At 38.4% G+C, this 18,544-nt stretch overlaps 1 protein-coding gene across 1 annotated transcript in view; it reads left to right on the forward strand.

Annotated features, from left to right (window-relative positions):
* Positions 1-18,544, forward strand: part of LOC139729095 (kynureninase-like) — an 80,088-nt gene that overhangs the window by 25,186 nt on the left and 36,358 nt on the right. The window contains exons 4-5 of the mRNA XM_071640017.1: positions 6,496-6,578; positions 7,642-7,703. Of these exons, the coding sequence (XP_071496118.1) occupies positions 6,496-6,578; positions 7,642-7,703 (145 nt within the window). The remainder of the gene's footprint in view (positions 1-6,495; positions 6,579-7,641; positions 7,704-18,544) is intronic.

An 18,544-nucleotide genomic window follows, 5' to 3' on the forward strand; every position in this document is an offset into this window, starting at 1 on the left:
TCTCATGTCCTACTTTTTCCTACTTTTTTAGAGATTATGTTCCTACTTTATTCCTACTTTTTTACATTATCCCGCTTGAAAGCCTGCTCTGTTCACTTTAGTTGTCAGATAACTTCAATAATCTTTAAAAATACAATGTCATAAACAGTTGGTTCAACTTGGAAAATGTAATAATTATTGTCATATTAAAAAAAAAAATCACATAATTTTGTTTATGATTACCACGTTGTACATGGAAAAACAACAACTAAGAAGTCAAGAACAAGTTGTGCACCAGCTATAGGCATGTGGCCTTTTTGTGGAGTTTGATTATTCTATGATTTTTTTAAGATTGTGGACTAGGGCATGCATGAACTGCCACATGTACAAGTGTATCACTTTGGTATCAAGGGAATTCTGGTGAGCTAGGTATACAAAAGTCACTTCTATTGTGATGATTTTGTAGATATTAAATGTATTTGAAAATGTTGATAGATAGTGAAAAGGAACTGAAGTATTGCCTTTCACTATCACATAACAATATGGTGTTAACAAACAATGTCACCTCCGAAACACAAGAAAAAGCTACCTACATGGAAAGCTGTGATTGGTAAATCTTCACAACTAAATTGCTTAAATTGGAAATCAAGGTTCTAAGATGAAAGCATCTATATGTTTACTTAACTAAAGCAGGAGAATTGATCTTGATTACAATATTATATATACAACAGATGGGTGTATTTTGTGCATTCTCTTTGTTAAAAAAGTGAAAAATGTAAATTTGCCCTAAAACCTACAGTATAGTAATAAAAATAAGAGTGAGAGTGTGTTAGTAGATTTCTCCACTTTGAGACTCATGTTACTAACATAAATGAAACCATTGGTGTACATAATATGGTTTCTTTTCAATAGAAATGAGCAAAAACTCTTGTTAACAGTGTTTTGTCACCTCCGAAACAGTAATTTTTAGTTTTTATTAGATCTTTTATAAATATCTAGAAAATTCTTACTTCCTGTTGCCATATTACTATTTTCATCCAAAAGAGATTCCTGTCAATTGGACAGAATCAAACAAAATTGCTTTGTCTTCGAGAAATTATCAAATATAATACGCTTGTTGTTTCGGAGGTGACGATTGTTTCGGAGGTGACAAGTGTTAACGGAAAATTGTAAATTGCTCCGAAATGAAAACAACAGGCTATATTTCTACTACCTTCCTTCAGAGATAACGTGAGGGGATATGTTACATTTTTGTAAATGTAATGTATAACTGATGTCAAGAATAAAAAAATCAAATACATAAATCTGTTGTCTCGGAGGTGACAGAAAAGTTAACGGAAAAGTTGCATAAATTTATAAACACTCACCAAAAAATGATAAGCTATTTAAATCACATAATCTTTGGATCGAAGTTAAGTCAGATTGATTACTATTCTGTTTTGATGGAAATTAGCAAAGTTGAATTTTATAATTGTGAGCAAGAGCTAACTCAAAAGAGGGGTTAATTGTTAACGGAAAATGTCACCTCCGAAACATAAAGTTTGGACAATTTCAGTCTTTAAAGAAGACAAAGCAGAACCTGGTAAACATAATAGTTCTTAATGTTGGATACCTGTCTATCACCACAACAACAAATATAATGAAAAGGAATAAACAATTTAATATGCTAGGTCTGACAAAAAAACCATGTCAGAGTGCATACACCAAAAGTGTTGGATTTCAAGCATGTAAGTGCATGCCACATCTGAAAGAAAAAGAGAGGAAAGTTCATTAAGGTACCCAAGGTAGACACTGTGGGTGGTAAGTTTATGAGAAAAAATAATGCATATCTGTCAGTGTATAAGAAAGTTATACACCAATTAGTGCCAAAACCGTGTTTTACACCAATGATTGTAAAAATGGCCATATGCATCTTATAGGCATTTTTTTTTTTTGGGGGGGGGGGCTCCATAAGATGTTGCTGAAATGTCTCGCCACGTTCACATTCTAATGCTGCTCATCTGGTTTGATGAAATATTTGGAAATGTAACCATTGTGAGAGCATGAACCTATGATTGTACACGTATACTGTATACGCCATATATTTCGCGAGTCTAAATTTTCGCAAAAAGGGAATTTCCGACGATTTCGCGAGTGGTTAAATTCGCGATCGTGGAGTCCTGTACTGAACGAAGAAATGTACACGCGTATATCACATTCGCATCGGGATGAAAGTCGATATTTTCGCATGTCTTTAATTTTGCGAATAGCACTTGACTCGTGAAATTCGCAAAAATAAAAACCTCGCGAAATATTTGGCGAATACAGTAGTTTACAACAGACTATGAAGTGCACTCGAGCATCACGTTGGGCTTCACTGCCCCCTTAGGTGCCAAACCGCCACTAATGGGGAATAAAAATGTCAGGAACAAGTCAAAGAAATGTGCACTTTATTCAAAAAGTAAAGTTTTGTGAAATTCTCTTTTTATTTTCCTTACAAGGCATGTATATCGTTGTACACTGTATGCATGTGACATCATACACTGTAGTAGTCTTCTCATCCAGCAGTGACTGCGCAGATACTTTAAAAATTCATAACTATTGAACGGATTGTCCGAGTTTGCACTGATGTGTTCTACTAATTTGTTGCATTCACTCAATCCACGTGTACATGAAGGTGGACTTGTCCTTTAATCTGTCGAGGACGGTTTGATTTCACTGCAACACACATTTCCCATCTAGACGCTTGCTCAAGTATACACGGGACTCGTCCTCAACGGGTTAAAGGACAAGTCCACCTTCATATACATAAGGATTGAGAGAATGCAGCAATAGTTGTAGAACACATCAGTGAAAGTTTGAGGAAAATTGGACAATCCATTCAAAAGTTACAAATATTTTAAGTATCTGCGCAGTTACTGCTGGAAGAGAAGACTACTACAGTGTATGATGTCACATGCTTACAAATATACTGTATATTTATAAGGTAAATAAAGAGAGAAATTTCACAAAACTTTGCTTTTTGAATAAAGTGCACAGTTCTTCAACTTGCTACTGACGTATGTTATTTGGGTAATATTATTCCCCCTGCCTTCTGAAAGAGAGAAGTCAAGTGTTCTTTTGTTATGCTAGAAAAATGGATATATGTTGAATTATCTTTATTCTTTCTTTATATTGTTGTACTCATGTGACATCACAAGCTATAGTCGTCTTTTCATCCAGCCGTGACTGAGCAGAAACTTCAAAAATTCATAACTTTTTAACGGATTGTCCGATTTTGCTCAACTCTCACTGATGTGTTCTACTATTAATATTGCTACGTATTCACTCAACCCACATGTCTATGAAGGTGAACTTGTCCTTTAACTCTTTGTGTGCCAAGTTCGCACGTCCGACTCAGTCGATGGCGTGCCAACTTTGCATATTCTGCTCAACAAACAAAGCCGCCAAAACCGATCGAGAAATCACTAATCACTGCTAATCCCGCGGCACAATGAAAGCGTCTCTCGTGCTTTTGTTCCTCTCATATACGGCTTGCATTCTATATGGCGATTGACTATCAAGCGGCGTTTCCAACTAGATTTGCTCGTACATTCTAGTTTTTGTCACGGTTTTATGTGCAAAAGTCATGCCTTTACAGTAATATAGCAACTGGTCATTCCAAAAAAAAATTGAAAATAGCTTCGTTATACAATTTATATCGAAACAAAGCTTGGCATTCCTCTTTAACTTTGCCTATTAGTATGCCTGTCTTAACAGAAATTTGTAGGAGTTATACAAATTGGAAAAACAGAATTCTTTCTCAGAGCATGACTACCTTCCTGTCTCAGAATAACGTGGCGCACAGGGGGTTTCCACCATAGTACATAAAGAGTTAAAGCACGGTTGCTCTCTCAGATTGTTAGATAGATTACACAGTATGTTATTGTTTAATATTCAGCTACAGTTGAATGTTGGAAAAGGGTTGGGGTGGGGGTAGGAGAAGGATAAGATCAAGCCCTTATCAGCCTGTTTCTGTGATTTATTTTGGCAGTGATGAAACTCATTTAGAAGCTTGCCCATGACTTCTTTTCTTTTCTTTTTTGTAATGAGCATCATCTGCATATCGATAGCATGCTTCACATTTGTTTAGGGTAATGTTCATATTCCATACATGTCATTGCCTTGCCAATGAAAGTGTTTATTTGTCTCTTCAACCGCTATTGAGGAAGTGATCAGTTGCATTTCTAACAGAGGGAGGACATGCCCATTTAGATGTACACTGCATGCAAGATTTGATTTAAGAAGTCTTTAAAGGCAAAACAGTTCTCAGAAGAGCTAAAAAATTAATTGGCAACTAATTGGAATTTGCTTTGCAATGAAGAGAAGGGTTCTACCAAGAAACTTTTCTCATTGACGCGATTTGCAGGATGAGTTGTTCTGGAGTATTTTGAGATCAAAAGTGTAAAAGTGATTCGGATCACATGCATACAAGTTTTAATTCCTGAAGTGCCCTCCCTGTTTGGTAGATGATATGTAGAACATTACTTGATGATTGATTGTTCCCTAGCGGACTGTAGTTATTCGTAAAAGGCTTCTGGCAATGCCCTCTAGTGCGAAGATCGGTGGATACTGCTATGGTCTGATTATGATCGAATATGAAACATTACGTACAAATGTAGCAACCACGATTGAACACGTACAGTGTATGCTCTCAGATTACAATGCGTTTGCTGTACCTTTTTGGCTAACATTGATTTTGGTAGGTATTTGTGTCTTCACTCAACTCAACTGAAATCATGTTATCACAGCGTGTTATGTCACACATTTCTCATGCATATTATGTGTACATTTTAGAGCAAATATTGACAAAGTCTGCAGGCATAAGATTATCAGAACAACATGTTTTCCTTGTAGCAGCATACAGTTGAACCTCTCTTATCTGGCCTCCCTTTATCCGGATCTCTCTATTATACGGACGCAATCTCGCCGTGATTTTTTTTTTAATAATAATAACGGGAGGAAAGGGGGATTCCCAACTCCTTGAGAACTCCTACACAAACACACATGAATTACATATTACTTCCAACATGATTAAAATTCATTACATCAAATTTCCTTCCAAATTGCTTACCTTCAGACATTTTAACATCCCCAAACATCCCCAAATCATCGCAAGAACATGGACAGATTATGCGCTCGAGTCCTCTCATATCGCATTGCCACATAATCCATACACAGCCGTCGATATGACTAGATAGACATGCATTGTTTCAAGTCATTGGCTGAGCAACGAATGATATTGAACACTCAAAATTTTGAAGCGTAGTTTCGTCGACTCGTACTGTTTATTTTCAAGATCTACTTGATACATTTCTTAATAATTATTTAGGTAAATCATCCCAAGAATTTATAAAAGAAAATGATTTCATTCTTGCAAACACGAACCTCTATTTTGGGGTCTGTTACTGAGTGTAACAATGAAAAGGTTGCAGTATACACATTACTACATGTGGTACTACAATGGGCTACATCAGTACATGTGTATGTATATGTACATGTATAAAGCATTGAGTCTCCCGTATCCGGCCAAATCCCTTATCCAGATGAGCCCCGGTCCCGACTTGTCCGGATACGAGAGGTTCAACTGTACATACATTGTATATGAGTGAAAGCATTCTTGAGAAGATGTGAATACACGTACAAGGAATGTGTGTCATTCATCATGAGAAGCCAATCAAGGGACAAAGGGAAATTTAGAGAAGGTCACTCTTGGAAACCAGCATAGTGAAAACACAAAAACAAAATATTGTGATATGTAGGCATCCTAGCCTACCTTTAATACTTGGCTGTCAAACCAAATCAATAGAGTGTTTCTTTATGTATTGCAATTTTAACCCGTTGAAGATGAGTCCCGAGTATACTCTTGCAAGTGTCTATAGGAAATGCATGTTGTAGCAAAATCAGTCTGTCCTTAACGGGTTAAGACAATGGATGTTGCTTTTCCCACAACCTAGTAACAAAGCATTTCATTCACCCACTCCCTCCCTGTATTAAAGTTAGTACATAACCAGGAGTTCACTCAGTTGTTGCTAAGTAGGGCAAGCCTCTGCAAGCTTTATTGTTGTTACTGGCAGCTTTTGTGAACAAAACTTGCATAGAATGTAAATACAAATTTAGAACTGGGCCCTGTTTTATGAAGAATTAAAATTGATTATAAAGTTGATTTCTATCATAAGTCTATGGCAGCCTGTGTGTTAAGGAAATTTAGAATCGATTATATCTTCTGATAAAACAGGGCCCTGGTCTATTGATATTTTCACTTCATGTACCACAAGTCAATAGATTGTGATTGAAATTTAAGTAAAGGGAGTCTCTCAGTGAAGTACTTAAATGTACAGTATGTCCTCTTCTTTAACACCCATTTGATGCTAACTTTTGTCATCATAAGTTGAAAAAAAAAACCCAAAGATTTCCAATGCCCCTATATTCAAATTCTGATGGCATGCTTTGTTTTGATTGAATGCTTTTCATTACATATTCTGTTACATTCCTCAGCGGTGTCCATGGGCATTTCACTGGCCAGTTGCCGTGGGCTCACTGCGACGAAGTGCTGATAAAGGACATGGCCACCATTGTGGGTGAGTGTCGATGAAAGGGGATTGAGGGAGCTGTGCAATAATGGTTGAGTTGGGAATGTAAAGGGACTGTACAGTTCTGGTTGAGATGAGGATTTAGCTTTTAACGTTTTGCGAGATATTCAGAAACCACTTTATGACATGCCAAAGAGCATGCGATTCTAAGGGGTATCAAAAGTTTATTTGACGAAAATCAGTTTTGAAATGGCTGAGATATCCAGAAAATGAGGTGAAACAAAGAGATCCTAATAAAAGACGCAGCCTGTCGCCTTTTATTATTATCACCTTTTTTGGATATCTCAGCTATTTGAAAACCAATTTCCATCAAATAAACGTTGAATCCTACTTAAAACTACATGCTCTTTCATATTTCATAAGAGGTTTCTCATTGTATCTCACTCAGGAATGTTATAGACCTGAATCCCTAAACTCAACCAGTACTGTACAGTCCCTTTAAACTTAAAGCACATTCAGCCCCTCAAAAGTAATTGTAATGCAACAGCCTACAATGTGAATGTGTGAGCAGGATTGTCACAGTCTCTGGCCTTTTCACTTGCCTTCGTTGGGGGCGCATTTCCAGATTGTTGTGGCATTTCACTGTTGGTCATCACAATCTACAAGTGATGCAAGATTTTATTTGAAGAGGGTAGTGATGTACATCTGCAAAACTACAGGAACACTGTTGCGTGCACACGTAGTTTTGTGTAGTGTGACTGTGCGTGCTTTGACTTCAAGAAGTTTGTTTCAGGATAATATCCATTTCCTTGCACTTATGCACATCGTGTATCCTTTTGTACACTGTTGCACGCACCCATCTTACACGTGGATTTCTAATCAAGTAAAGCGCATAGTCTTAAGCCATGTGGAACATGTGGGTTGGAGACTGAAAGTACGGGGAGTTTTGCATCACTAAAACGACATTGTCTGTAGTGTGACTGCGTGCTCAAACTGTGGGAAGTTATTGGGAAGTATTAAAACTACACAAGTTTTGTGTAGTGTGACCATGACCATTGACAGCATACACAGTTAAATTTTCTTTTGTCTTTCTTTGTCCTATTCATCCTAGGTGCTTTACCGGACGAAGTCGCCATCATGAACGGATTGACCGTCAACCTCCATCTACTGCTGGTATGTCAATCGTTTTTCTTTTTGATCTCCTTTCTTTTTCTCAATTTGTCTCTCTATCTACCTATCGATCTTTCTACCTATCTATCTGTCTATCTATCTAGTATATGTCTAGATCTATCTATCATATCTATCTAACTCTAACTATCTATCTATCTATCCAACTCTAACTATCTATCTATCTATCTGTCTATCTATCTATCTATCTATCTATCTATCCATATCTCAACTGCTGTAAGAATGGAAATTTTTTGTCCCATGTGGAAATTTGTGCACGTTTCATGTGACATAAAAATGATGGGAAAATCAAACCCCATTAAAATTTTTGGCTCGTTATGCTGCATAAAGCCTCTTAGAATGATGAGTGTGTTATTGTGAGAGCAGGGAAATGACCTTAAGAGAATCCACACCTCCTGTACACTTGTGTGCATGACTGCTGGTGTTGTAGAGAAAGCATCGCTGGCTGAGATGTGTGCAGTATGAATGGCAGTGCTAGTGTTTCGTTTACTTTCAATGCTCCATGAAATTTGATATTTTTGTCCAAGATGTTGCGCGTAATATTATTTTTATGTCTTTGTTCTCAAGATAGGTTTATTGTGTGGGTATATAGCTTTTTTGTTATTTGTAGTTTTCTTCATAACTTTCTTCATTTTGTGTTCTTCTTTGTCGTAATGTGGAGCTATCTTTTAAAGGACAAGTTCACCTTCATAGACATGAGGGTTGAGTGAATGCAGCAATATTAGTAGAACACATCAGTGAGAGTTTGAGGAAAATCGGACAATCCGTTCAAATGTTACGATTTTTTAAAGTTTCTGCTCAGTCATGTCTGGATGAGAAGACTACCATACATGTAGCTTGTGATGTCACGTGTGTACAACGATATATTATAGAAAATATAAAGAAACTTCAACATAATTTCACTTTTCTCGCGTAACAAAAAGGTCACTCGACTTCTCTCTTATAGAAGGCAGGGGTAATGATATTACCCTTAATATACGTAAGTAACAAGTTCCAGAAATGTGCACTTTCTTCAAAAAGTAAAGTTTTGTGAAATTCTCTTTTTATTTTCCTTATATCGTTGTACGCATGTGACATCATACGCTGTAGTAGTCTTCTCATCCAGCAGTAATTGCACAGACACTTTAAAAATTAATAACTTTTGAACAGATTGTTGGATTTTCCCCAAACTTTTACTGATGTGTTCTTCTGAAATTGTTGCATTCACTCAAACCACATGTCTATGAAGTTGAACTTGTCCTTTAAGTTTTGATAGTACATTTGTATTTGCTGCCAAAGCTCAAAATCGCTGTGGAAGCCATGAGCTATTTGAAGTGTATGCTCGATTATTGTGACCATCTGCAAAATTGAGAACACAGTTTAATTTCATCTTACCCGGCAAAAGCCTGAAAAAAACATTTGCTTGAAATTTGTTTCTTTGACAGTTATCCATCACTTTTAGTAATTAAATAATCAATCAAAAGCAAATGTGACTAATTTTTTATCTGATTTACATTTGATACATGTATGTATTTCTACTGCCATCATGGGTACTGTGCATCAGGGCCCAGATGTTCTGAGAATTCATTAAAGGGATCATACAGTTTTGGTTGAGACTTAATCTTAGGTTTCTAACATATTTTGGTGAGATAATGAGAAACCTCTTATGAAATATGAAAGAGCATGTAAATCTATGAGGAATTCAGCATTTATTTGAGGAAAATTGGTTTTGAAATAGCTGATATCTCCAAAAAAGAGCAATTCTGATAAAGTGTTGGACCCACACTTTATTGCGATCACTTTGTTTTACTTTGTGTTTAGATGTTTCAGTCATTCCAAACCTGACTTTCATCAAATAAACTTTGAATTCCTCTTAAAATGGTATGCTCTGTACTATATCATAAGTGTTTTCTTGGTATCTCGCAAAAAGTTAAAAGCCCAATTCTCATCTCCACCAATACTGTACTATCCCTTTAATTTGCATCGTATGGTGAAAGTCAAACTACAAGTAAGTGAAGGAAAAATACCATATGGATAAGAGTTGAATTATGAGTGATATTTCTTTTTAAAACTTGATACTTCACTTCAACCAAAAGGTGCTCATCCATCAGGGTGTCCCACTTTCACGCGATCGCGCTTGAGTTTGACGTGCCAACACTTACAATGTAAAGGCATCGTATCTAGTTTTGATCGATACCTAACTTCAGGTTTCCAACATTTTTTGGTGAGATAATGGGAAGCATCTTATGAAATATGAAAGAGCATGTAATTCCAAGAGAATTCACAGTTTAAATGATGAAAATTGGTTTTGAAATGGCTGAGATATCCAGAACAGAGCAATCCTAGTAAAAGGTGGGCCCACCTTTTATTAGGATCGCTTTGTTTTACTTTGTTTTCAGATAGCTCAGCCATTCCAAAACCAATTTTCATCACATAAATTGTGAATTCCTCTTTAGAATAGAATGGTATGCTTTGTACTATTTCATAAGTTGCTTCTTGGTATCTCCCAAAAAGTAAAAAGCCCAATCCTCATCTTCACTAATACTGTACTATCCCTTTAAGTCAGATGCTTTATGGGCCGCAATTCAGATATCCATCTATTCATTGTAAAGTGGCATGTTAATCCCAAGCATGATTAAGTAGTCCTGCGTTTTGAAGTCATGGGATGATAGTGTGCTGCTCTACATTCGAGGAAGTAGGCCAGATGTTTGAAGCAGAGTGACACAGAAAATGAGATCAGGTGAAACTGCTTTGTCTTATAAGGCATTGCCCAACTACAGTACCTATGAAAGTTATGAGGGGGGGGGGGGGGGATTCACAAGCACACAAATTAGCGGGTTACAAAACTCGAAATTTGTAACCTGCCAGCAAACTCGAGTTTTTTGCACGTGTAGGCACAAAAAACCCCACAAATTAGCACCATTCGCAGCGCGATGCTAAACCCAAGAAATCTTGCCGTTATTTTTTGATTAGCGCGCTAATTTGCCTCGCAGTGACGTGTGAGCAGTCAACCAAATCAACTTGAGTTTTTATATCCCATCATTCAAGGCAAACGTCACAACAGCGTGCGCTCCACACCACTGTGAGGCATAAGAACAATAGCCTTATCGATTTATCTATCAGCAATCGCAGGTTACTTCTGTATGTGTGAGCAGTTGCAAAAAAACCAACCAAACAAACTCAAGTTTCGGAGCACGCTTGCTAACCCACTAATTCGGAGCGTGTGAGCAGTTGCAAGAAAAAAAAATGGAGTTTTGGAGTGCATGTGGTATTAACCCACTTTTTTGCATGTGTGAATGCGGCTATGGTTCACGTGATGTCGGGGTATGATGGGGAAGGGTTTACCTTGGGGGAAAGGAACCATGTGTCTCACTCTACGGCATTGTCTTGTTTACGACGAGGTGTGCGTGCATACATGTGAGGGTCTCCTACTCTCTGTCATTGTATGTGCTATTATATTTCAAAGGATATCAAATTTTACTCCCAAATTTGATACACCTCAGACAAAATGTACTTTCTGCTCATTGTGGCAATTTTATACATTTATTGCATTTGACAGCGGTGCTTCACCAGAAGTGGTGATAATTCCCAAAGCAGTGCGATCATGTTTTATGAAGGGAAACCCTGTAAGAGATATTAGTGGGGAGGAAGAGGAGAAGAGAGAGAGAGAGGGAGAGAGAGAGGGAGACTGAGGGAGAGGGAGATGTTGAGAAAAAGGTTAAAGAGAAGCAGACATGGAGGAATAAGAGGATACCAACAAGTAGTGCAATGTTAGGTGTTATGAATATGCAACCACTTTGTGAAAAAAAAAAGTTGTAATGATTAAAGATACTTTTTCTGTGATGGATTTAAGCTGACCACTTCTCCCAGCATTGATATAAAATGCTGGGACTTTTTTCTGTCATATGAGGCAGTACAATGGGGTGGGGGGTTATAGTCTCACAGTGGTGGATCAAGGGGGGAGCGCACCTCGCCTTTATTTTTTTGTTAAAACAAAAGAAAAAATGGGGGAGGGGTGCATGCGCCCCCCTTTATGTCGAGCCCACCGGAAGTGCAGGGAGACTAAGGGATCGCCTGCGGCGTCTGTCCGTCCGTCGTCCGTCCGTAATGCTACAAAAACTTGAATAACTCTCTACTGAGGACTTCAATTTCAATCAAACTTGGAGGAAAGAGTGGTTAGGCAAAGTTACACATTTTACCAAACATGAAGGTCACCTCAAGGTCAAAGGTCACAGGCAGGGGTCAATGAAGTTTACGGCCCAGTGTTAAGTTTTTACGGCTCGTTTCGATTATGGCTCATAACTTTTTATGTATGTCCGTTTGTGACCAAACTTGGATGGTAGATGTCCCTTGGGAGTTTAAGGTCACCACAAGGTCAAAGGTCACAGACAGGGGTCAACGAACTTTTAGGGCCCAATGTTAAGTTTTTACGGCCCGTTTTGATTATGGCCCAAAACTTTTGATCCATGTGTTTGTTTGTGACCAAACTTGGATGGTAGATGTCCCTTGGGGATTTCAAGGTCACCACAAGGTCAAAGGTCACAGACAGGGTCAACGAAATACTGTATACGCCGAATTTCGCAAGGTTTTTATTTTCGCCAATTTCGCGAGTCAGGTGCTATTCGCGAAATTAAAGGGACGTAGTCCTCACGAAATTTAAAAAAATATTTTGTTGGTACCTCCAATAAACTACTTTCATCAAAAACAAACTTTCAAATCACCAAATAAGCTCGTACATTTCGGTTAAAAAAGTGTGACTCTGCAAATGAGCAAGTCTTGGTGGAGAATCATGCATCATCGATGCACAACTCTTTCCAGCGGTGTTCTGCTCGTCATCCCTAGTTATTTATAAATACATGTTTACTATTTATTTTTATATTAATTGTATATATAAATAAGCTTCAAATATTTTGTTTGAAATAATAAAACCACATATTGTCACATTTTATGAAAAAATCAGATATGATCATTTTGAACACTTAAATTGGTTTTCTGAGGCACGGCTGTCAACTTGAGAGTAGGGCATCAATGACGTTGCACCTTTTGGCAGGCTCTTACATGATCGCTTGCAGGAATTATTTTTTTAAAATCGCGTACGGAGACAATTTTTGATGTCCACGCGTATAAATTGGTGAAAGGTTATATTTTTTACTCTTCTTAATTGTCAGTACAGTGAAAATCTCAGGACTGCTTCCCTTTGAAGACACGCGAAAATATTGACTCTGATCAATCTATGAATGTGACGTACGCTTATACATTTCTCCATTCGGTACAGGACTACACGATCGCGAATTTAACCACTCGCGAAATCGTTGGGAAGTTCCGATTCGCGAAAATTTAGACTCGCGAAATATGTGGCGTATACAGTATTAGGGCCCAATGTTATGGTTTTACGTTGCGTTTCAATTATGCTCAGAACTTTTGATCCATGTGTCTGTTTGTGACCAAACTTGGCTGGTAAATGTCCCTTGGGAATTGAAGGTCATCACAAGGTTAGAGGTCACAGACCGGGGTCAACAAACTTTTGGGGCCCTATGTTAAGTTTTTACGTCGCGTTTCGATTATGGCTCATAACTTTTGATCCATGTGTCCGTTTGTGACCAAACTTGTCTGGTAAATGTTTCTTGGAGAGTTGAAGGTCACCACAAGGTCAAAGGTCATAGGCGGGGTCAATAAACTTCCAGGAGTTAAAAGAACATTAATTTCTTCTATGCAAATAGGCTAGGCACAGTTTGGCACTTGCCTTGTTTTGTGAAGGTGGCCACTCTTTATGGAATTCCTGGATCAGCACCTGCTTTATATTGTAGGTTAAAGGACAAGTCCACCTTCATAAACATGTGGATTGAGTTAATGCAGCAATATTTGTAGAGCACATCAGTGAAAGTTTGGGGAAAATCGGACAATCCGTTCAAAAGTTACATGAATTTTCTAAGTATCTGCACAGTCACTGCTGGATGAGAAGACTACTAGAGTGTATGATGTCACATGCATACAACGATATAAGGAAAATGAGAATTTCACAAAATAGTACTTTTTTAAAAAGGTGCACATTTTCTTGACTTGTCACTGACGTATGTTAAGGATGATATTATTCCCCTTGCCTTCTGAAAGAGGAAAGTCAGGCGTTCTTTTATTATGCGAGAAAAGTGAAAATATCTTGAATTTTCCTTAATATACTTTCCTTATCGTTGTACACATGTGATATCACAAGCTGTAGTAGTCTTCTCATCCAGCAGTGACTAAGCAGAAACTTTGAAAATTCATAACTTTTAAACAGATTGTCCGATTTTCCTCAAACTATTGCTGATGTGTGATATTAATATTGCTGCATTCACTCAATCCACATGTCTCTGAAGGTGAACTTGTCCTTTAATATCCAAATTGCTGATCCAGTTCAGGACAGCATTACTTGGTTTTGCAAGTTCGTCAAGCCTTCCTGGGAACTTCCACAGGTGGCAGTCTTCCACAATTTGATGCAGGGTTTGGTCAGGATGGCTGCAGTCATACACTGGGCTGTCCCAAGAACCCCGATTTGTGTAGATGGTGGCCTGTCCTTGCATGGAGGGTTCGGATATAGTGGTTTAATCAGGGTGAGCTGCTGTTTCTGAGGGAGGTTAAAGCTCTCTGGCTTTGGAAGGGACTATAAAAAACCTGCAATTATTTGTGTAGTATGCAAATATCCAGAGGGTTTTGCAATTGAAAGCAAATTACAGAAATCTGATCTGCCTGCACCGAGTTCACTTTCAATGATGCTAAAAATGCAAGAAGCATATTGTGCATTTTGGAGTACCTGCAACAAGTGTGCATTAAATTTTGAGATATGGCATCAAATTTGACTGAGAACAATGCTGTAAAGCCTGAGGCTGAGAGAAGAAAAAAAAGGGAGAACATGAAAAGAGATGAAAAGATTCAGATAAATTGTACAGCTGGTGACTGATCTCAAATTCTTTTAGATAATGAACTGCACAGGATGTGGCGTATCATATTTTATTATCCCCAAGTGCCGTTTTATTTTTCATAGGCAAAGGCTTAGATGAACAAGCGTTACATGAGGGCAAATAAAATATGCCTTGACTTGAGTGTACATTATTTAAAAGGGCATTGTACCGGTTTTTAATTTGTTTATATGTTGTTCTTTTCATTCTAAAAGACCTAGCTTAATCAAAATTTTGTGTGTGTACCTTTGTGTGTGTCCATAATGTATACCTGCATATCAGTCGTTTAAAAATAATCTGTGGGGGTGCTCAAGTACCCTACTAAACTATCAAGGGGCTTGAAAACTCGAGAGTAGTACATTCAAATGTGCAGTGAAATTTTTTGATAATAACTACTACTTGCAGTCCGGACAGGCTTTCATCTGTCAAAATCTAGCCAACAGGTACTCTGCATACCGCGGTATGTCACGAGTTGCTGGCAGTCACCAGTCATTGCGTTACTTCCATTATTCTTTCGTGCGTTTTGTGAAGAACCATCCCGCAAGGTGCTACCTCCCGTGATCGAGAGCGACGACACTTGGACCACTTCAAACACAGAGCTGGATTGGCTCTTGTGAGCCGCATGTTCTAAAGCTCATCAGATGTGTGGATCTTGTGTGCGTGTGTCACAGAGTTTTTGTCCATTTTAATCTGACCTCCATCCATCCGGACGAAGTTTTATTTCCCTTCTGCCATATGTCCTGTGGGGTCATCTGATAATGACCGAATGGGAAATGGGATAGCCTGGTGCAGTTTGTGAGGAAATTCTCCCCACATAGAGATTGTCAAAAATAAAAACATTGTTGTTTCCAATAGACCACTTTACACCAATGTAGCATCCATTGTCCGAGCACATTTGGTCTCTTGTTGAGTGCAAGGGGGAGGATCAAATTCATGATCAACATTATCAGGACAGCCACTCCTTGTACTGTAAAAGTGGACATTTTCGCGGTGTTGAAATTTTGAAAAATTGAGCAAAGAAAATGGGATTCCATCGGGATTCGAACCCGAGACCTCCGGATTGCTAGCCCGGTGCCCTACCGACTGAGCTGTAGAAAGCCCTAGTTCAGTGTTCATCCCAGAAACCCTAAATTCTCAATGCTCGAATAGTCAGAAGCTATAGCAGTGTGTTGTGTGTGACACACACACACACACACACTTAAAACTGGCATAAACCCGAAGGATAATTCAACTTGGGTATAAATGCAATGGATCACCGAAGTGATGAAATTTTCACGCATTTCGCGCAACCAGAAACTAGCGGGAAAATAAAAGCACACAAATATTTTTGCTTGCCATGATCCTGTGTGGGATGTCTTGATTCTGCGGAATTAAAAACATGCGAAATTCTTCTTACCTGGCCAAGCGCAAAAAATTCGTCACACGAAAATATCCACTTTTGCAGTAGTTGTCTCTAGTGGGGTGCATGAAGACAAACTTACTGTAAAATCAAAATGTAAAATTAATGTGTGAACTTACTGCAGGACCTGAACAGTGCTTTTGTTGGTATACCATCCCCATGCATGTTGTTTCTAAAGTTGTTGTTTTTTACACAATGGGGGCAGCCTCCATCAGCTCGTGGTGTGCAATCCTGGAAAACTCAAACAAGGTATCCTAGGCAGTGCAAAATTAATGAACCATAGAATAATTCTATTAAAGTGCATGTGGATGCTTTTGTGGGCATGCCCTTGTACAGGAGTGGAGTTGAATTGAATCAAAAAAGTCTGATTTATATCTGCTTGGCTTTTTTGGGAAGCACTGGAGTATGCCGGTAACACCCTGTTTTAACATACTTTACCCTGACAACATCCAGAGAACAAAATTCCTCACCCCAGGCAATAAAACTGCAGGAGAGAGGGAGGAGTACCGTTTTAACAGACACACCTCGAAAAACTTCTCTGTCTGAATTATTGCGTATACGTGTTAATGGTGTATCATGGCAATGTTAATGTCTGGGTAATGTTGGGGGTAATGATGGGCTAATGTTTGGGTAACTTTGGGATAATATTACCCAACTGGCTAGGGTGGAATTTGGTGAAAGTTATCACGACAATATCCGAGCAACATTTTGCGTGGATGGTCTTAACAGGCAGAGAGAAAAAGAGATTGCCCAGACATTGTCGCGGTAACTCTGATTTGAAAGGCTCTATGAAAATGGGGCTCCAGTATTAAAGCAGCCACAGGAGCACTAGCTGGCTGCAAGTACCCTCCAAAAGACTAGGCAGTGAGGATACAGTGCCTTTCCTGTAGAGCTGCAAAGAAGACTCAAATTTTTTTTGGACCTTGTGATTGATGGCCTGTGGCCTTATCCACTGAGCTGCAATGGCACCTCATTTCAGAAATGGTGTTAAAATGACCTCTTTAATACTTCTCAGGATATGAAATGAGTGACTTTTAATGTGAATCGATTATGAAGAGAGGCCTACTTGGAGATGTCCCAGTTACAACACTCCCACAGAATAAGTGTGCATTTTATATTCACAGTAAAATGCATAGTGGTGGGTGGTTTCATAGCACACCCTGTATTATTTCTTGGGTATATGAGTGTGATCCTCAAAGGGACCTACTCAAACTCAAGAGAATTAGGGGTTTTTTTCTCCTTTTTTTTTTCAGGACCACTCTCGTATCCAAGGAAGAAGAGAATACGGTGTAAGAAAAATAGCATATGTGCATGGCTCCAATCATGGGTACCCAAAGTGTAACATATGGGGTCAAAAATGAAGTTCTTGGAATGAAACTGATTCTCTCCTTACAATCTTCCTTACACCCTGTATTACTCACACACCAATTTTAAGAGCTGTTCCATTGGCAGTGCACATGGAATCAAACATCAAAACATCAAGTGTCTTTTGTTCATAACTCCATGTCCATTTCCTATTTTGTTTATTTTTATTCATTTATGGAAGCAGTTCAGAAAAACTTCAGTGATATATTAGTTGATAATTGCTATGAATATCATCATATACCAGAAATTCAGGGATTTGCATCTTCACCAAAGCATAGTGATTGAATCCATTTTGGACAATAGTTATGAACATTAAGATTTTGTGACCTGTGCTGAAGAAATTTAGCAAACATCCCTAAATTGATATCATATCCCCATTAACAACATTTCAATAAACAAAGGTAATGGAGTGGACCAACATATAACATAACTAAAGTTGTAATCATTCTTATTCTTTTTCACCGTAAGAATTTGCTGTTGTCAAAAGAGATTACGTTCATAACTGTAGAACACTACTGATGGTTATTTTAAAGAAACAGATTACTCTTATGCATCAGAACTTACAAGAAACTAGTTAAGACTAAAGAAATAACGACTTAAAATCAAATTAATTTTACAAGATTAATTTTAAGATAAATGTTTTAATTGTATGAAGTTGTCATTTTGTTCATAACTGTCGGACGTGGTGTCCAGGTTATGAACATAAGGAAGAGATGAAAGGAAGTACAGTCAAACCTGCCTTAGCGGCCACCTGTCTATAGCGGCCACCTGTCTATAGCGGCCACTGCAAAATCCCCCCGAGAGAAAAGCCCTGTTAAAGACCCTGTGTATAGCGGCCACCTCTCTAACGCGGCCAGCGGCCACAAATTTTGTTTCCCGCGGGAGATATTAACCTGTCTATAGCGGCCAAAAACCCAATGGAGCCGTAGCCAAGCTGATAATTCAGCGTATTTTTCTGTTTAGCCGTGCGAGCAACGTTCAGTTATCGCCACCGCTGCATTCATCCCTCATTCAGTCCTAATAATGCACGATTCTTCACGACAATAACAGTCAGTCCGCAGCGTGTGCGATAATGAGGCACGAACGACAATTTTATTCAGAATCACGTTTACGCAGTTTGTGCCCTTGAGACTGACGAGATTTCGCGA

Source organism: Diadema antillarum, unplaced genomic scaffold (genome assembly GCF_040938485.1).
Source record: "Diadema antillarum isolate AM-2024a unplaced genomic scaffold, OU_Dant_1.0 seq00000217_RagTag, whole genome shotgun sequence".
Lineage (NCBI taxonomy): Eukaryota > Metazoa > Echinodermata > Echinoidea > Diadematoida > Diadematidae > Diadema > Diadema antillarum.